General features: G+C 35.5%; 1 protein-coding gene across 9 annotated transcripts in view; it reads right to left on the reverse strand.

The window, feature by feature from the left end:
• Positions 1-27,563, reverse strand: part of LOC113044263 (adhesion G protein-coupled receptor L3) — a 102,423-nt gene that overhangs the window by 20,818 nt on the left and 54,042 nt on the right. For 6 of the 9 annotated variants that reach the window (XM_026204080.1, XM_026204079.1, XM_026204077.1 and 3 more), the window contains exons 7-14: positions 25,193-25,489; positions 23,549-23,646; positions 22,792-22,977; positions 19,433-19,471; positions 16,346-16,529; positions 5,131-5,253; positions 4,839-5,044; positions 4,566-4,742 (exon numbers count right to left, since the gene is read on the reverse strand). In XM_026204080.1, coding sequence (XP_026059865.1) covers positions 4,566-4,742; positions 4,839-5,044; positions 5,131-5,253; positions 16,346-16,529; positions 19,433-19,471; positions 22,792-22,977; positions 23,549-23,646; positions 25,193-25,489 — 1,310 coding nt within the window. The remainder of the gene's footprint in view (positions 1-4,565; positions 4,743-4,838; positions 5,045-5,130; positions 5,254-16,345; positions 16,530-19,432; positions 19,472-22,791; positions 22,978-23,548; positions 23,647-25,192; positions 25,490-27,563) is intronic. The other 3 variants (XM_026204083.1, XM_026204078.1, XM_026204076.1) reach the window with 1 other exon arrangement.

Here is a 27,563-nt window from a genome sequence, read left to right on the forward strand (position 1 = left end):
CTTCGTCCTTAGAGCCCTTTGATGCTGCATTTAAACTGCATTTTGGAAGTTCAAACTCGGGGGCACCATATAAGTCCATTATATGGAGAGAAATCCTGAAATGTTTTCCTCCAAAAACATAATTTCTTTAAGACTGACGAAAGAAAGACATGAACATCTTGGATAACAAGGGGGATAGTCCATTATCTGTAAATTTTTGTACTGGAAGTGAACTACTCCTTTAAACTTACGCAACAAGTTACAAATGTAAGTTAATTTAAGTCGCATTATGTTATGATTCATTATAAATTATTATAGTGGGCATTGTTGTTCTTTTTTTTTTTTTTTGTAGTCTTTTCTTTGATGAAAATGTGCTTTAAATTTAGTCAGTATGTTACCATGTCATGTTTATTTACTTTTATCAAGATTCATTTTTGGCAGTTTTGTCTTTTATAATGATAGGACGGTTAAAAGACAGGAAGTGAAATGGGACTAGGCAAAGTATACAAGCCGGTGTTCTGACAGAACACCTCGGCTTCAGCATTCCCAAGCCTGCCAGCCGTTCTGAAGTCAAGCCAACCGGCCATGGCATTTTTGTGCCCACCAGCCCTGCCATTCACCTCTAACCAAAGGAGGAGGATGAGGAGAAAAAGACGGTTCTCTGCACTCATCCTAACCCCAGAGCTCGCTCCAGTGTCAGCTCCAGCCCCAGAGTTCGCTCCAGTGTTGGCTCCAGTCTGCGAGTTTAGCCCAGAGAGGGCTCCAGTCCCGAGTCTAGCACAGAAAGGGCTCCAGTTCCCATGTCCAGCCCACGGAGGACTCCAGTCCCCAAGTCAAGCCCAAGGAGAGCCACTGTCCCAAGTTACAGTAGGCTTATGGAGGGCCTGTCCGTGGAGGCCTCCATGGCTTCCTGGAACGGGTAACTCTCTGGATTCCTGCCGTCCCATGTCTGTATTCCACCCCCCGGATATTGTGGGGCGTGAGGACGATCCTTCCAGGACGGGGAAGTAATGTCAGTCCCAGGCTGTTTCTCAATTCCAAGAATGCAAAGAACGGACCTGCGTTCTCGTTGAGACAGGTCTTGCCAAGCTTCCTTGGAAGAACGAACTCGGGAGGATGCGAGAACACAGAATGCACCCTTATGAGTATTGAGATGTGCTGCACTCTTCCATAGTCACAGCATAAGCAGCGGCCAATGAACCATAAATATAACACATTACAAACAAATGTCATAACTTATTAAAACATTTTATAGCTGTATAACGTTTTATTTTTACAGTGTTATATGTTTAACTATGACTAAGTTAAGATTCATTTTAATATGACGATAAAAAATACTGCAGACTTTCTCGGGGTCTCATATCTTTATTAAAATTAAGCAAAAACGAAACATAAATCTTTACTTTCAAGAGCCTCGAGTACTCCAAGAGCGCGTTTAAAGCTTGCAGGTTTCCGTACCCCACGCCCGCAGCGTCTTCTGGGATTTCTAACGGTTTGATTCTCTCAAGTCTGCACTCGATGCATCCTCGATATCAAGAACACATCCGGGCACTTCCATGCGTCCTCTGTACGTGCGTTCTTGAGAATTGGAATTGAACTTCGATGGTTAATGATGACGTAAATCGAGAACACAAGGACGCAAGATCGCTGAAGAACGCATATTGAGAAACAGCCCTGGTCTTCTCCGTGTTTCTCCTATGCTTTAATTTAGTCCTTCCTGTTCTTGTCCTTATTATGATCATTTGTTCCAGGTGTTTCACATTTAGTTATATTGATCCCAGGTGTGCCCCATTAGGTCCCTTCTTAATTAAGCCGTGTTGTTTCCTGTCTAACGTGCAGTATTGAATGCCATCTCTCCCTGATACACGTTTTAACCAAATTCAGCCATTATACTTGTCTTCTTTCTGACATTTTTTAGTTGAATATCAAAGGATGTTTAGTGTAAAAACTTATTCAAAATGTTGATTGCATAGAATTGACTGCCTTGAGCAATTGAATGGCAATCGCATATGCTGCCTTATTTTTTTTTCTTCAAATTGACAGTGAAAATGTTCTCCTGTCAGGCCTGGTTACTGTGGTCATAACTGTGCCACAGTATTGGCTCATGCAAGGCACATGAGAATGCATAAAGATACACCTAAATAAAATTTTAAGTTGTTTTTCCAGATTGCAGTAGGTCTTTTCTAAGGTTTCCAGTTTTAAGGTGTCACATTTACAGACATGGCAAATCTGTGGCTAAGCCTATTGTGTCATGAAGTTGAATTGGCAAGTCATGTCGGTTTCTGCAGGGAAACGTGTAAGAACTTGAAGTCCTTTTGTTCTCATTTGAAAATACACATCAGAGAGGGGAAAACAGTTGTTTGCAAAATACTAATGAAATACATGTGCCTGTTTTTTTCTTTTCTTTTTTATGAACCAAAGCTTCACTGGGTAGGATACTCTTATCTCTCGCGTTTGCTCTATAACTCGCTCACTCTCTTGTTATCATAATATTCAAATTAATTCAAATAAATGTATTCTTACCTGCTATCTTATTTCACTTTAGAATTCTAGATCTAACAACTGTAGATAAAATAACCTTTTTGTTAGTCATTGTGAAGTCATTCACCAAGGATTAGGACTCTTTTAAAAGGTACACACGCTAAACAAATGTTTTTATTATTATTTTTTTTCCACTAAAATGTTTTACTAAATTTGTTACATGTTCTTAAAATTGCATATCAAAACATTTCCCAAAATCAAAAAAAAATATTAAAGTTGTTTACTGTAATCTCAGGTTGTCATGTTTGTAACTTATTTGGTTATTTTGGGCCCTATTTTAATGATCTAAACACAAAGCGTAAAGCGCATGGCGCAGGTGCACTCAGGGCATGTCCAAATTCACTTTTGCTATTTTAAAGACAGAAAAACGGTTGGCGCGCCTGGGCACATGGGTTGTCCCTATTCTCTTAATAAGTAATGGGTGTTTTTTGGGAGTAACCTGCAATGAACCAATCAGAGTCTCATCTTCCATTCCCTATAAGAGCCAGTTGCACTCGTGCCATGACGGATTTGCTAATTCCATGCTAGAAATTTGGCAAGCGCAAAGACAGAACGCATCTCCGAGATGAAACTGAGCTGCTTGTGTGCGAGCAAATAGAGCCTAATTCTGATCCATGTGATGACAATCCATTATGACATGTAGGCATTTATATATATATATATATATATATATATATATATATATATATATATATATATATATATATATATATATATATATATATATATTTAATTAGCCTACAAAAATATTAATAATAAAATCATATTTGGCATGTTTGTGTGCCGCTGTGTGTCCTTTGTGTCTGTAATTTATTATTTTTAAGTTTTAGTTTGCTAGTCAAAATCAGTTTTTTCAATTTTTTTTTTTACCATTTTATCGTTTTGTATCCTTGTTAAATGTTGACTGCTCTTTTAAATAAAACTATATTTTGATTTATATATTTTAAATATCTGCTTGTTTTTTTAGATCTTTCTAAATAATGTATTTTAAGTAGATGTGTGTAGGCCACAGAACAATAATGTTCTACTGTAAGTCTAATTACAGCATCATTGGTTTCTTTAAATTCAGTCTTTACCAAGGCATAAAATAACATTAGATTTAAAATAAATAAATAAAAAAAATATTTAAAATAAATACGTTATGATTCTTCAATCTAATTATCCCTATCCATTATTTTATACCTTTGTATAATAAAGAGTGAATATAAAGTACAGAAACAACAATGATGTTCTAATCTAAAAATCACAGAAATGTACAGCATTTAATTACAGAAAAAAGCTGTTAAATAATTCACAGCATGAATACTGTAGAATTACAGTAGACTGCTGTCAGTATTTTACTGTAAATAAAAAACAGAATTATACTTTATTTCATTTTTTATGCTAATAAACTATAAATGATTTCACAGTATGATTATTGTACTGTAAAATGACAGTAGATTGCTGGCACCTCTGCTTTTTACTGTGTTTTTTTTTTTTTTTTTTTTTTTTTTTACAGATTTTTTTACACTGTATACTGAAATATAGTGTTTTTATAGTGTTTTTATTCTTGCCGTATTGTAGTCATCTGAATAACAAATGTGATCCTGGACCACAAAACTAGTCATAAGCAGTGCATTTATATTTGTAGCAAGAGCCAACAATATATTGTATGTGTCAAAATTATAGATTTTTCTTTTATGCCAAAAATCGTAAGGATATTAAGTAAAGATCATGTTCCATGAATATATTTATTAAATCTCCTACCATAAATATATCAAAACTTCATTTTTGATTATTAATATGCATTGCTAAGGACTTAATTTTAAGATTTATTTTGCCCAAACAGATTGTAGATATTTAAATAGTTGCATCTCTGCCAAATATTATCCTATCCTAACGAACCATACATCAGTGAAGATCTTATTTATCCAGCTTTCAGATGATCAGATGATGAATTGACAGTTATGACAGGGTCACAAATCAAGATGTCCTAAGTCAATATACATTTTAATAAGTACTTTCATTGATGAGATAAGCATTGATAAAATAAGTGTGTGACATACCTTGACCACCACGTGGGCCATAAGCACTGCAAAGTTAGTGAGGTGTGTGCAGGAACAGGAGGTGTGAGTGCGGTTGGTGCCGAGTAGTCTGCAGTCCTGAGTGGACCAATATCCAGTCATGGTGCGTTTGGAGTAACTCCAAAAAGAGCAGTTCGGATTGAAGTTCTCTTCCGACTGCTGGAATAAGGAGATGCACATCATAAACTTGATTATAGTGATGGAAATACACGCAGAAAAGATCCTGAAAGATTAAACTGTAGGAGCATCTAATACCTCTATGTGTTTGACAGTGAAGACCACAGGTTCAGACAGGTAGACCTTGTTACTGTCTTTATTAATAGCTGCAGTAATAACAGGTGAGTTGACTATCAGGGAATAGTTTGGATAGGCCGCTTCACTGCCCAGACGCACGCTCGCGTTCTCCGTGGACAGGTATTGACCGAGGTTCTTATAGAGAACAAGCGCTATGCGGATCTCACCTGAGGAATAGAGAACACACAAGCGGTCAGTCTGGAAAGTGACAGATAGGGAATTAGACAGAGGCAGGTGGACAAAGACGAATTACCATTGCGTCCTTGCTGTTTGAGTGTGTTGGCGGAGAGATGAATGGAGTTGCCGGTTAGTCCAGATTGAGGGAAGCTTAGATCAGCCAGATTAACATCTGTACTTAGACGTGCCACCTCCAGTTCTGCAAAGCATAAACATGCTCACAATTAAATGCTGCCCCCATCAGACTGGAGGAACAGTAAGATTAACTCTTTTCTATATATATGAGACATTTTCAAAATCTTGAGAGGTTCACGCTGTGGATTAAACTCTGTGTCACCCCTCATTCTAAAATGAATATATTTAAAGTGCACGTCGGTAAGAACACCCACATTTGCTTCAAGGTAAATTAATGTTAATAACTGAATGTTAATTCATTTACGTATGGATTCAGGTCACAGTAGAGGTGACAGCTACTAAAAAGCTCACAGTAGCGCAGATGGTGTGTTGTAGAGACATTAGAAACAATTCTGTTCACTTGCGCTAATGTTATCATTTGTAATCGATTTCAAATGAGCCTTCTCTCTTTTCAGTTGACTGTGATAAGCGTTTGTCTCAATACTGAGTTGCAGGTTTTAATTGAATTGTTTCTTTAAAGAGAGATAAAAGATGATTTGCAATCTCACACTTCATTACAGATGAAGAATACAAGAATATTATACTGAAAAATATTTTTTTTTTGTAAGGCTAGCAACAGTGACAAAGAGGGCAGAGCTATGAAAAGGGTCAGATTTACTAGAACAGGTCTTTTAAGCGATGCAGAAATCAGTGTTGATTATGCAAATCAAAGGAAGAACTGATTATTGTTATTTATTTGTTATTTTAGTATATTTTATAGTGCTGCATAACATATAGCATAGTTTTATATTTTCAGATTTTATATTATGGCCGGTTTAAGTATATCTCTAATTTAAGTAATTTAGTATTTGTCATTTTTAATGTTTCTATTTTGATATTTCAATTAAACTTTCATTTTTTATTTCAGTCAGTTTCTGCTTTAAACATATTTTACTTATGTTAGTTCAATAAGTACTCATTTTTTTTAAATCTACATTTTGTTTAACCTCTATTTCAGTTGAGTTGATGCAAATGATTTTTAATAATCGTAGTTAACAACAAAAACATTGATTGTCACTACCATGGTCTTTCAGGTGAAGTATATAAATTATGAATGCAATAATTAACAATTACATAAAGACACATTTTCATAATACATATAGACTCATATATAAGCAGGGTAAATCAAATCTGTAAATGCGCTCTATACAATCCTTAATGCATCTGTAAAAAAATAAAAATAAAAAAGAGAACATGTTGACGAACAAACTCAAGTATTTATGCCCCCCCCCCCCCCCCACCAAAACATGAAGACAGTCTTGGGATTTAAACATTCATAATAAAAAAAAGAAAGAAAGAAAACATGCTTGCATCCACAAATCGAAGTTTGTGTAGAAAGCCATTAATCTATCAAACCCCATCTATAAATCAGTGTATTGATTGTGCAGTATTCGGTTAAGACGCTGCACTGCGAAAAATGTTTTTTTTATTGAGTTAAGATGAAAGACACCTTTGGCTGGCCAAATAGCTTTATAAATTCACTTTGAGACATGAAAGTATGTGTGTGCATGTGCATATGTGGTATATCACATCAGCATGTGAAGTCTACAGTTCCCCTGGGAGAGCAATGAGTTATACAACAGACGTGTTATGAAGTTATACATCTTTAAATCACATCTGAATCTATGTGTGTATGTGTGTCTGAGCATTATTAAAATCATTTCCCTCATATCTGAAGGTGGTCTCTAGGCCAAGCTACCCAGGTTTTGTAATATAAAGTATAAAAATACAGCTCTGTATGTGTGTGTTCGTGCACAATTGTGCGTTTTATGAAACAATTTTTTTTTTTTAAGAATCTAACTTTAACACCCATCTGATCTCATTTAATAGATGATACCTTTCTGCCAGCATTACAATAATTTATTTACAAACTACATCACACTATACCTCTCTAATAATCAAAATGATGCAAAGTGAGTTCTAATTATGCAAGTCAGATGGTGCAAATTTCCTGAGTACTTCTCGGGTGAGACGTAACATATTGTATACGCTCATCTACAGATGACTGAATCACTAAGCTTGTGACAGATTTGGAGTGCTCTTACCCTCCTCAGACCTGTCTTAGAGCTGAATGCACCATGGATTTCCTGTCAGACACTTTTTTGGGAGTCTGGGAAAAGAATATCCTGAATAAAGGACATATAAGAAAGCGTTTTTTTTTTTTTTTTAAGGCGGAAGGAGTGATACTTGTACAGAAAACACAAAGAAAAACCTGAAGTAATAAACTCACACCCTCCAGGGTGATGATCAGAGGGATACGGTGTGTGTGTGTGTGAGAGAGAGAAAAAGATCCATTAGGAACAGAACAGCCCAGTTATATAAACCACTTCAAGTACTGCACAGCAGATATGGTGCCTTCAAAGCACACACACACACACACACAGGCTGCAGGGGTGCTCACACTGTGCTAACCTAATTAGCTGAATCTAGTCTTCACAGAAAACTGTATACTGTAACACACAAGCATAATCTATAAACATGCTTTATTCAAACCAGACAAGTCATTTGGATCGTTCTTCTCTTATCCTGTTTTAAAAAGATTTAGAGAGCATCTTGTGTCACAAAAAAATATGACCATATCTGCATTTGGTCTCTAAAAAAAGCAATTTTCCTCCATGTTCTCCACTCTTGAGTGTACACATTCATTTAACAAGAACAGCTCGTAGCATAAAGAAAGCCTTAAAGGAGGGAGAGAGAGAGAGAGCGAATGAGAGGAGGAATACGTTTCTCATTTGAATAAAGGGATAATGGTGGGAGATTCTGTCTGCGAGATTAAGATTAGCTTTCGGCTAAGATTTGAGATTGAAGATCAAAAAATGAAGAACATAATGATAAAAACACTATTTTCTTTTTACTCAAAGGCTTATGTATGCAAAAAAGGATTTGTGCTCAGTGCTGAAAAGCATCTAAGAAGTTCTGCATATTAATTTCTTGATTAAGTCTTATGTAAAAGACACGTAAAATATGGTTGCATAAGTCCATGTTTCATGACTGATTTTTTTGTGTCTGTGTGTGTGTGTGTGTGTGTGCAACAGTGTCTTAACCAAGTTTCCGGTCTGTCTGTAGTACACACTGGAAACTAACAAGTTATTTGATGTTTAATATGAAGTCATTTGAGAGGTATTTTTAACAAAATCTTACAATTAATTTTTCTAAAATTGTCAGGATAAACAGAACAGAAAATACATGTCTTCTTTTTTTTATATTCTCAGTTTATGTTCTTAGTTACATTTTGCATGCTAATCACTTAGCACACTAGCTTAGCACACTGATAACCAATTCGTCTATAAGCTTAGACTATGTTATTTTAGTATTCTCGATATAATATTATATATTATTGTATTATTATTTTAAATGAGCTTTTTTATTATATTTTCAGTTTTCATTTACATTTTTACATTGTATTATTTTGTTACAGTCTTTTGTCATTTTGATTTTATTTTTGTATTTTTCATATTTATATTTATATTTAATTTATCCTTATTTCAGTTTCAGTTTCCACAGAGAGACACATTTCTAATTTGTATTTATTTATTTATTTGCTGGCTCAGGTGTTACAAACATCTAGATCAGGGGTCTCCAACCTTTTTGTCAGTGAGGGCTCCCTGAAGGGATATATATATAGTGCTATCAAACGATTAATCTCAATTAACCAGATCTAAAAATAAACGTTTTTGTTTAAATAATAATACAGTGGGGGAATTATTTATTTGAAATGCAAATCAGTTTCTAACTTTTATATAATGTGGGGTTTTTTTCTGGATTTTGTCATATCATATGATATTTATCATGATATTAATTTACCATTAATGGGGAAGGACATGCTTTTCACGTGTTTGTTAGGCTTAGATTTGTTAGGTTTGTTAGAATGAAGGTTAACATAACTTTTTTCACAGTTAAATTCCACAGAGGAACTACGTTTTAATTTAGGACCCCATGAAATGCATTTTATTTTTTCTAAATTCTGTGTTTTCCATTTGATTCATTATGGATTCTGTGTTTTATGATTCAGTACAAATTTATCATAAAAAATGGTGGCTATTGAAATGAATCATTAAAACAACAATTTAATCAATCTTTTAAAATGTAATCAAATAAAAAAAAATCAATTTACAACAAATTAGAATTTTATCAGATATAATTCTGCACAACAGAACTATATAAATGAATAATAATAAAAATAACTTGGTTGTATGATACACCTTTAAAATAATAATATTATTTGCAATTAGAATTGCATTTTAGTATACAGTAGTAATGTATTCGGTCATAATTTCAAGTTCTTGTTATGAAGGTCTATCAATTTAAGTTTTAGTGTCAGCATGTATTTGAAGGTCATTTTTCTCAAATGAAACTGCATAAAGCTGGTAAAGTGACTCTCAGAGCAGCTCTGGAGAGGAAGTGCATGTGATTATGTCCTCATATATTCAGATACTGAATACACAGCGAGTCACGTGTGTTTGAGTGTGTGTATCACAGAACATGCAGACTTATTAGCGACATGCACTGACTGGCTGCTGTAACATTTATTTCTGTTGTGTGATAGGATGTTAGATTAATTCATATTGAGTTAAAATGTCCAGCGCTTATCATCATTGACATACATTTTATCGTAATCTTGATATGATATAATTTATCGACCGGCACTAATTCAGGCTTTTTATAGAATGTGCTTGGTGGGCGACTCGTGCAGGTCTGGTGGTCTAGGTGGACTAAACAGGTGAACTACACTCTGTAAGGTTCTTTTAGCACTGACAACCATTTCTTAGTGCAATTTAATTATATTACAGTTAATGTTTTACCAGTGCCCAATTTTGTGTAAAAGGGCTCTCAAATGCCTAAAATTGATTTATATTTTCCTATGTCTGGTGCATTTCACATCCCAGCCAATGATAATATAAGTAAAGGGTTCCTCTGGCTTCAGAGTGCTTAGTTATTTGGCTTTTACCGCTCAGGTGATTGGCACAACTAAGTGCTCATGAGCAGAGATAGCAAAGATTGCCTGCTTTAGTACCAGCTGAGCAGCTGCCATTGAGATGAATGGGAATGCTAACAGTTAGCCACATATATTTGCATAAAAGAGATCACACAGACGCCGGTGGAGTTTTTTGATGTTGCCTATCCTCTAATGAAACCCTCCAAAAACATCCCTGTAAAACATCAAGGCCAAACAACTAAGGCAGCCGATCAGATGCCAAAAAAAAAAAAAAAAAAAACATGCACAAAAAACACAAGTGATGAAATACGCAGAGAGAGGGGGGAAAGCTAGGCTAGAGGGCAATCCCACGGAGAGCTATTTCTCTCAAACGAGATGCATGTGAACCGGCCTTGAGTGGTGGAATGGCGGATAAATTGTTTGCCAGGAACAATAAATTTCCCCCTTTGCGCTGTGAAAGCACTGGAGCAGAATACAGCAGTTAGCATGGATCCCTGAACACCATCCCTCCTCCTCGATTTCTCTCTTTTCTATCTTTTTGTTTTCTTTCATTTATTCTCTTCCTCTCTCTTTCATCCTCTCTTTTCCACTCAGTCAGTTCGCGCTGCATTTGTGTATCTCACTCTTTCTGTCTCTGGTAATGTTCTGGTCATTCTGTCTCCTCCTTAGTATTGTTCTTCCTGCTGTTCTCGTGTCCTCCCTTATTACATTTCAAGTCTTTGCCACCGGCTCCCTCACTTTCTTCCTCTCTCTATTCTTTCACTGTCTTTCTCTGTCAATGCAAATGGTAAAAACTTCTTCTTCTTCTTCTTCTTCTTTAAAAAAATAAATAAATAATTAAAATGCTATTATAATTTACTCAACCTTATATTGCTCAAAACCCACATTACTTTCCTACTCCTGTGGAAGACAAAAAGGAGAAATTCTAAAGACTGTACTGGTTTCTCATTACAATTATCAGGGGCCAGAGCTTCAAACCTTTAAAAAAGCTCTAAAAGTACAAAATAAAGTATCATAAAAGAGGTGCATATGCGATTTGTGCAGACTTCTGAGTCTGGTGGATACTAAATGCAACTATTTAAAAATAAAATAAAATTAATATGACACTATAACAATTAAAACTAATATAAAACTATTATGTAATCATTTTGATTTCGCACGATTGAGTCTGACACTTTAAAAAGCAGAGCCAGTGTCCATCATGCACAGCCTCTTTCAACTTCTTACACAAAATTGTGAATATTTAGATTTCATTTTTAATTGTGTTTTGGAGGCTAATGTCATGAATGTTTTTCTCCATGATCATATCTCTACATAAATGTGTCTTTACATAAGTTTCTGGACAATAAAAGACAAAATAAAAAAGTTGGTTTCCAAGAAAAACACAAACAAATAATCATGCAATATTTTGCAGTTCCTAGAAAAGACCAACTGGCTGTCATGTATTCGCTAAAGCCAATTTTTATATGCTTTTGGATTTTGTTGAATGTTAATTTTAAACCCTGGCTGTAAAACTGTGTGTGCATGAGCTCATTGTTTTGAGTGATTGCTGCAGCTATAAAATTTCAGCAATGTTTTGATTAATGTCATGCTTATATATGGATGTGTGTGTGGGCAGATGAATGTGAGACAGAATTTGTCCTTGTATTTGTGTATAAGTGAATGATTGACAAAGAAAGTTCAGCATGATTTGTTTATTTTATTTAAAGTAAGTGCTTCTTATCAGAACAGTGAGATAAGGAGATTACATTATCATTATTTAAAAAATTACATTACTTTTATTTCCATTAGTTTCGGTTGAGTATGTAAGGGTGGCTGTCTCAAGATTTCATGTCTTTTCATGGGTGTCACATCAGCTAATTACTGGGATCCCTCAAGGCTCAGTACTCAGTCCTCTTTTTTTTCATACACACAACCTTGTGTTTCATAAAGGCACATGGATTCCTATCACTAGATTATATGCAGTTTTATCTGTTGTTTCAACCTGATGACCCTACCGAACCAGATTATATCGCTGTATTGGATTGGATGAAGTTCAAAGTGTCAACTCTAGCATACATAGAGCTTCTTGTAATCCCTGCAAACGTAAATATGTTTTCGATAATAATAATAATAAAAAAACACTAATAACAAAACATTTTTTTTAGATTTTTTCATTAAAAAATCAAAGTTTTTTTTTTATTGATTACTCTAAAAGTTAAGTTCTTCCAAATAATTTCAACATAAATGAGTGGCAGCCCTGGAACCAATTAATTTGATCTATTTCTGTTTAAATTAAATGTAACTTATTTACCATGTCAATTTAATGAACGTTATATCTTGACATTAGCACAAGCAATGCTCATGAGTTATTGTATATATCTTTATGTAGCAACCCACAACCTAACTTCAGCACAATGGACAGATCTTTCTAACAGATCTTTCTGTTAACCAAACAAACACATAAAATATCACTTATTTTCAACATTTATTCTCCTTATACAGTCCTATACAAAGCACGCTGGAAACTAGAAATCCACTACCCAACCCATTTTGTATAAGTATTTTTATGTTACAATGATATTCACAAAGCAGGCCAAATATATTTGTCACTTTCTCAAAAATGCTGTTAAAAATAATTCCAGGTCAAATTCCATTGGTTTTAAATAGATCATGTCTCTGTGGAAGTTCATAACCTTGCATTATCATTATAACTGTTACAGCACATATAAAGTGTGTAAAACCTGTAGAGAAGAGATATGTAATGTTTAAATATTTTAAAATTACACAAAGTATTACGTTTCAACAACGGAGCAGTCTTGCTGGTTTGCACGTATTGTATCATGTCAGAGTATGTGGTGCAGCTCATTGTCCAAGCTCTTGTCATTTCATGACTGGACTACTGCAGTGTTCAACTGGCCAGCTCTTTCATACAGCGCAACTAAGCCTCTGCAGATGATCCAGAACACGGCAGCAATGCTGTTCTTCAATCAGCCAAAGAGGACCGACGTCACACCTCTCCTGATCTCACTCCACTGACTCATAGTTGCTGCCAGAATCAGATTTGAAACTTTGTCATTGACTTTCAGGGACTGCCAGTGGACTCGCACACTCCTACTTCAATGCACTCCTACAAGTTATAGTCATAGAATGAGGGGTGCCTTAATGTTCATGTTCAAAAAGGGACAAAGTCACTTTCCTCTTTCTCCACATTCTGCTCCTCTCTGGTGGAATGAGCTGCCAACCTCAATCCGATCTACTGAGAACATCACAACTTTCAAAAAGCAGCTGAAGACACACATCTTCCTCAAGCTCTCCACAACTTTAAACTTTAGGCACTTAGAAGAAAAAGTCAAATTCTTCTTTATGAACTTCATCTCTGTTCTTGATTGTTTTCTAATCTTGCTTTCTAATACACCTGACATTGAATTTTACAAAAACTGCTTAGAAAAATTGCTGGTGGTCCTTTATTGGAAGTCGCTTTAAATAAAATCATCTGCCTAATGCAAAAATGTAAAGTTTAATTTGTATTTTTGGAAATATATTATTGTTTTAATATACGTAGCTTTAGTATCAGATGGAATAATCTGTGGTGCTATCACATGTACAGCACTACACTTCATCTGAAGTTGCAGCATATTCAATACCAATAAACTTTAAGCTCGAAGGTTTTTTTTTTCTTTCTTTTTTTTTTATTCCTAACAGATGCAGGACTGTAAAAGTGCCATCACGGCTACATTTAGCAGTAAATTGTGACTATCAGTCTGACACCTCTGGAGCATTTATGATTCAGCAGACTGTACTGGATTCACTGAGATCATCAGATGCATCAGATGGCCAGCACCAGAGAACATTTAGTCACTACATTTGCCAAAATATGTAAAATAATGATAAAGATTCTTGGAAATACATTGAAGAGATCTGTTTAAAAGGACAGTTCACCCCAAATGTCTCAAAATATATATTTTTTATGTTGCATAGAATAAAAAGAAGAAGAAGAAGAAGGAGGACAGTATATTTACTGTATTTCTTGGGGCCATTTAAGGCTTTTGAACCAGACTGTACTTTAATTTCTGTTGTTTTACAGAGATGGATGCAAAATTATATGTTTACTACAGGCTGGTTTATTATTGTGGTTGTGTTGTTGATTTATCTGCTTCTAAATGTCATGTACTGTACATTAACTGAGCCTTGGTTTGTTGTATCACACACTATTTATTTGTTCCTGTTGTTCATTTTTGGCAGAACACATTGATAGTAAGAAGTAAACCTTGGGAGATTAATTGCAAAATCTGATCATCCTGAAAATATGAAAGTGAAATATTTTCTGTAATTCTATTTAGTTTATTTGAAAAAGCATATATACTGTAAATACACTGCAATTTTATTACTGCTAGATTTCTAGAGAGTGAGAGAGAGGCTCCGGGATTTGAAACTGTCCTAAATTTGCAACCTTATTTTTAGCATTGGTTTAAATATTTATTATAGATTAGATTAATTTTTTCTTCTCACAGTTTCACAGGGCCCATTCATTCACAAGATGCTTGAAGAAAAGGGCCTCCTGCCTGCACTGACTGACAGCACGAGAGCAGTTACCGGTGTACTAGAGTGTTCCACAATTAACACAGCAACGGTTTCAAATGTTACGTTTGAATTGACATATTGATCCATAATTATTAATACCTTCAAGCTGGAGAAAGGATGCCATTTTGAGTGCATACTTTCTGTGTATCTGTGGCAGTCTCTGTCATTCAGTACACATTTTGACCCCTTCTTACTGTTTCTTAAGATGAGGCATGGATTCCTCTGCATGAGTCAGACAGAATGAGACCCCCTGTGTCTTGTGTTTTTCACAGGCATGCTTCGTTACATCTGGCTCGAGTGCACATGAAGCGTGTGACCCTGCTGTGTACCTCTAATGTGATAATGTGTTTTTTATGCATCAGGTCTTACATGTGAACTCCTAGCAGTGTTTATGTGCATTTTTGAAGAAAGTAAAAAAAAAAATATATATATATATATATATATATATATATATATATATATATATACACACAGTACAATCAGACTAAAATACAATACCTTTTTTAAGTGTGGGGTCAATAAAATGGGGTCATTAATGTTTTTGAGTCTCTTTTGCATGCCGAAACTACAATTATTTAATAAGAAATACAGTAAAATGTGTAATATTGCAAAATATAAAAATATCCTGATAGGGCTCTAAAGAAACATTTCTTATTATTATCCAACAGTTGTTCTGCTTAATATTTAGGAGAAAACCATGATACATTTATTTTTAACAGCATTTAATTAAAAGAGAACAATGTACATTTTAATTAGCCCTTGCTAAAAAAAAGTATGTTTTTTGTCCAAAAATAAATCTTACTGACCCCAGACTTTTAAAAAATGTATGCAGTTTTGTTTCTAAAATAAATTTTTTCTTGTTTAAATGTTTTTTTTAACACATTAGTATTTCTGCAATGTGTTTCTTTACTAAACAGTGCAAATAATCAAACAATTCAAAATGTGGTCACGATCTGGCTATATTAGTCTTGATTCATAACTGTTTGCAAAACAAGATACTAAAAACACAAATGTAACTGGAAGTCAAATTCATGCTATAGTGGAATAAGTTTTGCATTCACATTCTCAAGAATTGAATTCTATACTTTGGTTACATTTTGGTATCATTACAATAAAAAAATATATGATAATGTACAATAATAATTATTCAATTCTGTAAATGATGCATTGAATTTCCATGCACACAGCGATACATTGCAATGCATTAATGCGTTTTTACACCTCTTGAAGCGTGTCTTTGGAAGTGTTAAAAATGAAAGCGGGAAATAAAAACCCATCATGTTTTGAAGATTTATGTGCAGTATGTGAAGAAACTGTGACATTATTATTATTTTACACAAACCCAGCACACTATCAAACGGGTCTGTGAAATCATCGATTTCTATGGTTCTTATTCAATTACGAATCAGTTTAGGAATTTCCCTCATGTGCATAAAAACATCCGATTTTTTTATCCATCTGTTGTTTAACTTGTTTTTGTCTCCTCATGACAGGTGAAATCAGAACAAGCAGCAGGAGTCACGGGGGTGAAATCTGATTAGCTCAATGAAATATATGCATAGAGATTTGCCTGTAAACATTCGCTTAGCATGTGCAAGGACGTGTTTGGTAAACTCACGTATGTTGTCGGTGCTCTCCTGTATGGTGTCGGTTTTGAGGAGGTTGTCTGCGAGCATGAAGGCGCCCGTCTCCACCGTATCTAGCAGCATGGTTGCGCACCGCAGCTGCTCGGCCACAGACAGCTCCCTCCACGCCGCTCGGGATCGCACCTGCAGAAGGTTATTCACCGTTTCTACCATGGCCTGCAGAACAGAGAAAAAGAGAGATGTCAGCGTTCTGCAGGTGGGGGACGACTTCTGAACCCGCACGCACATACATTCTGACATCTGAACTTCACAATAAGGACATATTTCCCAAAGTGCCAACCCCTCCCATAAACCATTTCTCTTCCACTCTCACACACTACACGGTTTCTGTGCTGGAGTATAAACCTGTCAAACTGAAGAAAGATCCACAGGGAGCATGAGACATTGTGAAAATGAAAGAAGCTGTCATCACGCGCGCACACACACACACTCACATCCACACAAACACGCACAGGTTCACACAAGGCAAGAGCTAATTTATGGCTCTATAAGAGCGCTATATAGGAAAATGAAATGTCCCGGCTGTGCGGTGGAAACTAATATAAGGGTATTTAAAAAAAAAAAAAAAAAAAGTGATATTAAGATATTAAGCGTTTTAAATTTGGCAGAGGATATTATCACAGGGATATTAAAACCTCAACCTTGATATACAAATGAAGGGGTAAGACTTAAGCTGGTAGTTTATTAAAAAAGCTTGCTGAGTGTATCGCGCCACATTACAATTTTGCTTTTCATTTGAAAAAGTGCAGCGTGCTGCAACATTAACATATGGACTACAATGATATTCACAAAGCAGGCCAAATATATTTGTCACTTTCACAAAAATGCTGTTAACAATAATTCCAGGTCAACTTCCATTCGTTTTAAACAGATCATGTCTCTGTGGAAGTTCATAACCTTGCATTATTATTACAACTGCTACAGCACATATAAAGTGTATCAAATCTGTAGAGGAGAGCTATATAATGTAATTAACTTCTCTCGCTGTAGTGCACTCATCCGTAGGGATGGACAGAGGGAAGTTTTGTCGTTTGTCTTTAGGTTGCTGCAGGCTAATCTGGCCATTGGGTTGAATCATTCTGCCCCAGTTACAGTAGAGCGGCGCATGTGTGTGTGAGACAGAGAAAGAGTGTGTTCAAGACGCGATGAGTATATTCATTTTGACACCACTAAAGTAATGACCCTTTTACGAGAGAGAGAAAAGGGAGAGACAGAGATGAGAGACGACTGGGATAAAAGGTAAAAAGGAAGAGTTAAATTTACTTCCTCACAAAACTGCTTATGAAATCTTCTGACAGAGTGTGTCAAGAGGTCAGGGGAAAGTTTGTGTGTGTGTTGGGGGCTCATACCGCGGAGACAGATAAGAGATTTTTTAAAACTCTTCTTATTTTCTGTTTCCTCACACGCAGAGTGGCAATACTCTCCACAGACTTGGTAAATGGAGCAGAACTGAAGTGCTTTGAAGCCGAGGAGCTAATCCAGCGTGAAGAGACACATATACACACACTGCATTACATATTAGATGACCACTGGGAATCCATATTTGCTTGATGTCAGCACGGGGAGGCTTCAGACAGTTGTCATGGAATCCTGTAATTCTCTCTGTCTAAATCAGCAGGATCAATTGATGTTTTGATAGACTTGTTTTACTCAGCAGAGTATTTGAAAATACAACCTTTTTTGGATCAAGTTGCTCTGGGCAATATAGCAGTCATCTCCGACTAATGCTGCCTAATGGTGTGGATGCGGGATCATGAAAAAGGAATAGATTTCCGTTATCGATGCCATTGTAAACAGAAGCATGCCGATTTAAACTGGCAAGGGTTTTGAGAGAGAGAGAAAAAAGAAATAATTCTGAGAATTACAGAATTATTCTGTGAATACAGAATTGTGATGTGAAAATATTCTGTGAGGTGACCTGCTCAAAATCAGGTTACTGATATGACATCTCATTCTAAGATTTAAAACATATTTTCCGAAATGATGATTCATTTGTTAAGGGGTAAACATGTTTTAATGAGGAAAAAATTTCATGTGCACCTAAATAATAATAAAAATAATAATACAATTAAAGTTATTATTTAATAATTAAAAGGTCATGATTTTTGGTGTGTAAAAAGGATCTAATCATGATAAAAACTGATAAATAATACAGCTAAATTAAAATACTGTATATAAAAAGTGCATGACACCCCGACTGCAGACATGCATTATTCACAGCCATGTTGTTTATGTGAGCAGAGTACAATAATAGATTGATTACAAGACAAACTGAGTAATATTCAGCTAGTCATGTGGTCTTTATTTTTCACCCTCAGATGACCTGCTCAATATAAAATAAATCCGGTTTTATTAGGCTGCTAATGTAACTGGAGTCTTTGTCTCAAATGAGTGATTTTAAACAGATTTGTTTGTTTTTTTAATTACTAATCATCTCTTTAGGGCTAAAACATTTTTAATGAGGAAAAGTTACCAAGTGCACTTTAAAAAAAAAAAAAAAAAAACAATACTCAAGCAACATTTAGACCTCAATTATTTCATGCAGTAAAAAATCAGTATAAATCTGTCATGCATTGGCAGGGTTGACTGAGCAGCCTGGCTCAGTTTGAGATATGCATCAGTCATTTTCTTCCTCTAAATCAGTTCCTCTCATGCTTTTCCATTCATTCAGTCTGCTAAGCTTTTCTTGAGCTTATCTACATTATTCTGTGCTTTTTTCACTGTCTGTGTGTGTGTGTGTTTATCAGTCGCCTGATGTGACACTGCTGACCAGTGCTGACATCACTACTGCTTCCTCAGGAGAAAAAATTGCTCTGCTTTTATAAATGCAAAAAATGCAGCCCACAGGCACAAGCGCAGACGCACAGACACACACCAACCAATATGATTCATATGGTGTGACAGATACGGCTCCACACATGTATAAAGCAGCATTTATGTTGAAAACCTTACCCATCTATGTACATGTTTAAGTGATATGGAACATGCATAAAAATGCGATCACAATCTCTGCGTGCCTACACACACACAACACAATAAATAAGGACAGAGTGAAGTACCTGTATGAAGAAACGGCACGATCGCTCTCTCTTCTGGAGCTGAAAGAAAATATTAAAACATTACAATGACAATATCTCACATACAGTGCACAAACACAACTACACATGAAAATTCTAAGCGCATATTTAATCATTCGGAGCCAAATAGGAAACAAAGCTTAATTAGCTGAAATAATCTACAATCATTCAGTAATAAATAATAAGGGACCATAATAATATTATGTATCAGAGCAGAATTAGGAACAAAATGTACCTGTTACTAAGTTACAGTCACCATGTTAACTCATGAAACTGACACTGTACCCATTAAACATTCCTACATGTCTGCCAGGGCAATAATACTGTAAATATACAAACAAACAACACTGAGATATACAAAGTCTGAATGGACAAGAGGATCAGACTGTGTCTTATTGCAGAAGAGCTGATGTTTGTGTAATTGATAACTTTAGCTAGATGCTGGTAATAGGAAACTGACAGGCTGGATGTTTAAAGTTTGTAAAGTGATATTCAGACCCTAAAGTGCTCAGCTGGCCCTGAGAGAATGAATGAGATTCACTGGTCTAGGTTTAGACACATTAAAGGTGATGTGTGTGATTTTTTTGACAGTAAAATTCTTTCTCCTATTCCAGCTTAATGTGCAGAGAAAGACAACAAGGAACTCTGTTTTGGGACTTCTGGTGTTCAAACTGTTTTTGCTTCAGAACCCAGATTTTGCCTGGACCTTTGACAATTTATTCTAGGAATAAGTGTATTTAAATAAGATCATAAACTGCAAAGGTCTAACTAGATGCAAAATATTTAACGTGACACCAGTTCAATAGGAAAATTCATGCCAAAATTTGTGCCAAAATATTGTCGTTAATACAAGGTGTACACTTTTAAATTACTAAGTAGTTCTGAATATATTGTATGATAATGCAACAGGGGAATTGCAGTCTGTTAGATTTATTGATGTCTGATTTTCTATCAAATATAAAAATAAGGTCTAAATAATGTTATTGGATAAATGTGCAATATGCATATGAACATAATAAGTGGTCATTTTTTAGATGTACAATATGTAAAACTTTTTTTTGATGCATTTAATCTCTGACATGAAAATAATTCTATATTTTCAGATATAACCAGAATATGAATATTGCTATTTTGGTGTCACAATTGCCATGTGTACTTGGAACCAGCCCATTTAATACCAGCTAATATCAAATTCTACATTTTTATTAACTTTTTTGTTAACTGTTTAGCATACAGTCATGGCCAAAAATATTTGAAAAGAAATCACAAAAAATTGAAACTTCCATTGGATAATAAGAAATTAAAATGGGGGGAAATATCATTATGAAATGAATATTTTTTCTCAAATACACGTTGAACACAATTATTGGCACCCCTAGAAATTCTTTTGAGTAAAATATTTCTGAAGTATATTCTTATTCATATTCACAATTGTGAGCACTCCAGAGTGATTATGAACATGAAATTATCCAGCCATGGCTTCCTGTTTCACAGAAATATAAAGAGGAGGGAAAACAAAGCCCAAATTCCCTTAATCATCCATCACAATGAGAAAAACCACAGTATATATTTCTGATGTGCAGCAAAAGATAATTGAAGAATTTCCAACCAACATAAAATGTTACAAACTGACTGGAAGAGGACATGTGTCTATATCGTCCTAATTCACGGTAAGAAGGAGAGTTTGAGTGGCTAAAGACTCTCCAAGGATCACAGCTGGAGAAGTGCAGAAAATAGTTGAGTCTCGGGGTCAGAAAACCTTAAAAAAATGGTTAAACAGTAACTACATCACCACATGTTGTTTGGGAGGGTTTCAACAAAAATTATTCTAGCTCATCCAAAAACAAACTCTAGCATATTCAGTTATTAGACATGACTGGAACTTCAAATAGGACTGGCTTCTATAGTCAGATGAAACTAAAAATTAACACTCAAGATGGGTTTGGTGAACACAGAGATAAAAATTACCCCATGTGTACAATGAAATATACAGTTGTATTTTTAATGTCGTGGGCCGTCTGGACGTCTTGTTCAGACAATTGACAGTTGATTCTATCAAATACCAACAGATAAAAAATCTAAAAGTTACTGACTCTTTTAGAAATCTTATAATGGGCCATGTTTAGATCTTCCAGCCATACAATTATCCTAACACAAACCTCAAAAACAACACAAAAATGGGTCAATGGGCACAAAAGCAAGCTTCTGCTATAGCCATTCCAGTCCTCTGACCTGAACCCTACAGACAATGAGTGTGGTGAACTGAAGAGGAGAAGCACCAATGTGAAGCTGGGAATCTAAAGGGCCTGGAGTGATTCTGGATGAATGAATGGTGTCTGATCTCTTGTCAGGTGTTCTCTAACCTCATCAGGCATTATAGGAGAACATTTAGAGCTGTCAATAGAAGGTTTCAAAAAAGTATTGAGTAAAAGGATGCAATTAATTGTGGTCAATCTGTATTTGAGAAAAACATTCATTTATTTTAGTCATGATATTTCTCATCATTAAAAATTCTTATTATCCAATGAAAGGTAAGATTTTGTAATTTTTTTTATTTTTATAAAATATCAAAAGGATTAACAATGCAGATTAATTTCACAGCCTTCTTTAATTTTATTTACAAAGGGCGCCGATATTTTTGGCCATGACTTTATGTCTGCTTTAGAAATGTTTAGCATATTGTTACACTCCTAGTTAGTTGCATTTTATTATTTTCATTTAGCATCGTTTCTTTCCCCTGCTCTCCATGAACAGACCTGCGACTTGTTTTTGTGTCACGAGCAACCAATATGATATGCATAAACCACATATATTTCTGTGAATTAGAAATCTTACAGGATGTTCGTTATGTTTCTAACGAATTAATCTCTCTGTATGTGTAATACTGTGCAGTCTGCGTGTGTGTTTCACCACTTTGAAGTATTTTTTTATTATTATTCTTTTATGTTGAGGCTTCTTTTGTTAATTGGAAAAACTCACCGGGGCTTTATGAGCTGTTTTAATTTGTGTGTCCTTATTTATAAGAGTCTGTGTTGGTGTGTGTGAGTGTAAGGATTTCTGTCTATCGAGCAGTAGCTGTTTTTAACAGGAAGTTTTCCCATTTGGGCCTTAAAGCCTTTGATCTGTGGACTGCCACAGGTTTACTGCCTAAAACACTGTACTCTGCACAGAATTAGAGCACTTCTCTCTCTCTCCCACTTCTTTTCACACAAAAATACACAAGAACACAATAAGCTTTCTCAATCCTAAAGAACAGCAATGTAACTAACATGTAATAAATGTGTAATAATAGTGTAATTAATACCTAGAAAGTGACTGTGGTTTATTAACAGCAGGAATACCTTGTTTAAGCTACGTGCCGCTGTGTCTTTTCCCCCTGGGGTGAGATTTCGCAGCTGTACGTCCAGTAGTTCAACCAGTTGTGCCATGGCTTTGACTGTGGAAGGAACATCTCCGGGTCTCAACTCTCCCTTTGTCTGTTCAGCCAACTCCCGTGCAACTATAGCAGCGGTTTCTCCCGATCTCATCTACAGGAAAAGAGAGAGAGAGAGAGAGAGAGAGAGAGAGATGTACGTGGGCATATTGATTTTATTCTCTCTGTCCCTTGATGGCCGAATAAGTGGATGAACAAATGGCTTCATAGATTTGTGATTCTCCCTATTTTCTGATTTGCTCTCTGTAGTACAAAGGAAACCATTTCACATTACCGTTAAGCTTCAGTCATCATCACACTTTACACACACGTGCACTCTCAGTTCACACTTGCACACACACATGCCACATTATTTCAAGCTGCAGTAGCATGACACTTTTGGCTGCACTGTTGCCTTTTCGCAATTTTGTCACAAAGTGAAATAAATTGCGGCTGATCTTGACAGTTTGCATTTTTGGCTCATTTTGTTGTACACTAAATTTCCTCTAAGCTGTTTTGCTACAGGCTGCTCTTTGTGATAAGCTTTTGTGCCTTCTGTTAAAAAAACCTCCAGGCCAAATTATGCTTTAAGAATATTTGCCATAGGCATATCGCTCTCTTCTCAGTTTTTTAAATAGGCTGATACGGCATTAGCATATTTCCAATGGTGCCGTGTTTTTACTCACCCTTTGAGTGATGTGATTGGTCCACGGTGAGGTGCAGTTGCTCAGATCTGGTCCCTTCGGATCCCAGTAGCCAAGCAAACAATTAAACGTGGCTACACCTGAAAAATAATAATATAGGAAAACATGAACACAGCACAAAGCACACAAACACATTCGCTCACACATATGCACATCCACACTGAGAGAAACATTGCCTTCCAATTGCTGTCAAACCAATCACACACATAAGCAGGGCAAGAGATTTACAAGCGATACATAATGTGTCAATCCACAGCTGGCAGCTGCCCACATAATGAGGTGGCACAGACAGAACACCTGAACAAGCTAACCTCAGTAACAGGAAAGAGATTTTTTTTTTTTTGATGAATTCAACAGACACATTTTTTTTAATAAAGTTTATGACCATTTACAGTGGCTTGAACAAGTATTTGAGATACTTAAGACAAACTTAAGAACCAAAAAAGATTATTCTGTCATTATTTACTTACCTTTGTGTTGTTAAAAACCTACATGATGTTTTTTACTTAATCCACAGAACTCAAAAGGAGATGTTTAACAGAAAGTGAGTGCTTCAATGTCACCATAAATGTTGTGCATTTGATGTGTACACTGTATTTGTGTGAGGAACATAGCAAAAGTCTATGTACATTAATTTCAATCTTATCCTACATTGCAGCATTTTCTTGTAAATCTCATTCATGGTCAGGTGTATTAGAAAAATGGCCAATATTATGGTCCCTTTATGATTTATGGTCACCTTTTGGCTTCCACTTTGTGGACATAAAAGCATATAAATATATTTGGAAAATTTCGTGTTTTTTGTTGTTGTTGAAAGTCATAGATGTTTGGAATTACATTATGGTCAGTAAATGATGACATAAATGTCATTTTTGGGTGAATTGTCCCTTGTGTATTGTGAAATATTTGCAAATATTTTGGAATATTTATCTTTCTAATAATAAATGACACTTTGATCTGGTATTTTGTTATATAAACGAATCTGACATGCTTAATTGTACACTAGAGTGTCTAAATGCTTTTAAGGGCCACTTAATTTAGGTTAAATAATAAAAGACTATGTAATTATGGTAACAACTTAATATAAGGACCAATTCTCACTATTAACTAGCATGCCTATTACTAACATATTGGCTGTTTTATTAGTACTTATAAAGCACATATTCTTCATGACCATATTCTGCATCCCTAATCCTACTCAATAACTAAACCCTACAACTACCCTGCTGACTATTAATAAACAGCAAATTAGTAGTCTATTGAGGCAAATGTTGTAGTTATGGTTTGTTAATGGCGAGAATTGGACCTTAAAATAAATTGTGACCGTAATTATTTGTACTGTGGTAATTCCTATTGTTGAACATAATTATAAAGATTTACTAATGATGAGTTTAGCTCTAAACACTGGGATGATAAATTAATTACAGGCTAGAATGACAAATTAATTCTTTCATTCATTTTATCAGGAGCCTTGCTAGGTTGCTGAAGTGTATCAGATCGTTCCAAGAGCACAACACACACACACACAGCTAAACCTAAGCGCTGATGTATTCAATACACATTAAACAAAATAAACCTCTATGCACACACTGCCCCTAATAATAGATTAATCACTCTCTTACTAACCTATGGTGCCAGGTGGGCACGGTTGCTTAGCAACCTGTCCCTGGTGTGTCCGTGGCCATGAGATTTCAGCAGTGAGACGTGGGGCACAATAGTCAACAGCGACTGGAGTCTGCAGAGAGGGAGGTGACCGTGTCAGGGCTTCTGGGAGGATGTTGTTATGGCGGCGAGGCGGAGCCATGGTGGTTGTCGTGGTAGTAGTGAGTGAGGGGCGGAGCGTGCCCGTATATGGGCGTGGAGGAGTTGTGGAGCTGCGAACTGGAGGAAGAGCATCAGGAAGCAAGACCGAGGAAGGTGGATCTGGAAGAAAGAGAGAGAGATATTTAATACTTACAATACAAATGAACATAAGATTTTGTAATACACAGCCAAAACTGTTATTCTATTAAAACACTCTTTTGTTTAAAAAATAAATTACATAAAACTATACATATGTGTGTGTGTTATCCACAAAATAAAAAAATGCCATGTAGCTTTCAAGTATTTATCAATTAAAATCACATCTTATAATTCATTTTCATATTTTTTAAAAGATTAGATGATAGATAGATACATAGATATATAGATAGATAGATAGATAGATAGATAGATAGATAGATAGATAGATAGATAGATAGATAGATAGATAGATAGATAGATAGATAGATAGATAGATAGATAGATTAAAATGCAATGTATATATCAATTATATATACATAAAAAATAATAAAATACTACATTTATTTACATTTCATATTTTTAAATATTACAAATTATATTTTTGTACAGCTGCTGTTCAAGCACAGAAATTTGCCCAAAGAATGCTACTAAAACAGAGACATCTTCTATCTCTCTCTCTCTAAGCATCTCTGCTGTTTCAGGGATGACTGAATGAGTCAGGTTTCTAGAGAGTGTTTGTGTGTGTCAATGTGTGTTTCTTTGTGCCCTGTGCAGCAGTTGGGAGTGTATGTTTTGACAGGCCCAATCCCTGAGTGCAAGGACTTCAGAGAGGCAAAGATAGATGATGTTTAAACGTCATAACTCCCGACTGGCACGCGCTGATCCTGTCTGTCGCTCTCTCAAACATACAAGCACACACCTGAGGGCCTGAATCAGGCATATGGCAGTCAAATGCAAATATGTAGCTTTGTATATTGATATAAAGTGAGAAAGAATTAGTGTCGGAAGCTCAGGATATCACATGGCAGGGAGTAAACATCCCTTAAAGCCTGGGCTAGACTAAACTATGATGTAAGTGTTCGGTCTACAATGGATGTGCGTGTGGATAGACACATACTAGCACACACAGAGAGAGGTGAAGACTATAACTAAAGAGATAGCTTCCCTCTCTTTTTTGGTTTCTTTTGGTTTCTTAGTCCCTGTCTTTCTGTCTTGCCATGTTTATCTGGAGGTGCTCTTGTTGCCGCAGTGACTGCTGCAAAAAAAAAAAAAAAAGGACAGAACTGTGAAGAGGTTTGAAGAAGAACACTAGAGGACAGCTACTTTTTCTCCATTTTCCAGTTTGTCTGTGAATTGGCCATGGAGATGTACAGTACTAATAAAAAGTGGATATGAAAAGAATGAAGGAACAAGATCCCACAAAGCTCCATTGTAGGACCAATGGAAAGTTTTTTTTTTTTTTTTTTTTACTGAAATATATAGTTTTATATAGATTGTCTTGATATGTTTTTAGCCTTTGATTCAGCATAAATTTCAATATTTATGTATCTTATTAGCACCGATTAGATTAGCACATTATTACTGTAATTTTCATTGCAAAAGAATGTAAAAATCCTGCAGTAACAATCTGTCATGTGATTGACTAAGTTTCTTACTGGCAAATTTCTTATGCTAACCACAGCGCCATTTATTTGATATACAGCAAAAACAATAATATTGTGAAATGCTTATAGAACTTAAAATATCTGTTTTAATATCTGTTTTAATGTGCTTTCTATGTATTTATGTATATAATGTCACATGATTCTTCAGAAATCCTTATAATATGCTCAAGAAACATGTAGCATTATTATCAATGTTGAAGAAAAGTGTTTTTTTTTTTTTTGTTTGTTTGTTTTTTTGTCTGGGTAGCGGGAACATCCCCACATTACAAATCCACCACTGACTCTGCCCTAATAGATTTAGCACATGATGTACTTGCTGGTGCATAAATTATACCTGAAAATGTGCACTAACAAAGCTGTGCAATCATAAGGCAGCGTGAGCCCTCGTTAGCAGTTCAGAACGAAATATAGTTCCTCTTGCTTAGACTATATCCCACCAGACAGCTCTGGCTTATTATAGAGATGCACTGATCCAAATATCCCCACACATCTCCTCTCATCACTTTTCCTGCCCTCTTTTCTCTTCGCTCTCTCCCCCACCTCCTTCTGTG

Source organism: Carassius auratus, chromosome 26, assembly GCF_003368295.1.
Source record: "Carassius auratus strain Wakin chromosome 26, ASM336829v1, whole genome shotgun sequence".
Lineage (NCBI taxonomy): Eukaryota > Metazoa > Chordata > Actinopteri > Cypriniformes > Cyprinidae > Carassius > Carassius auratus.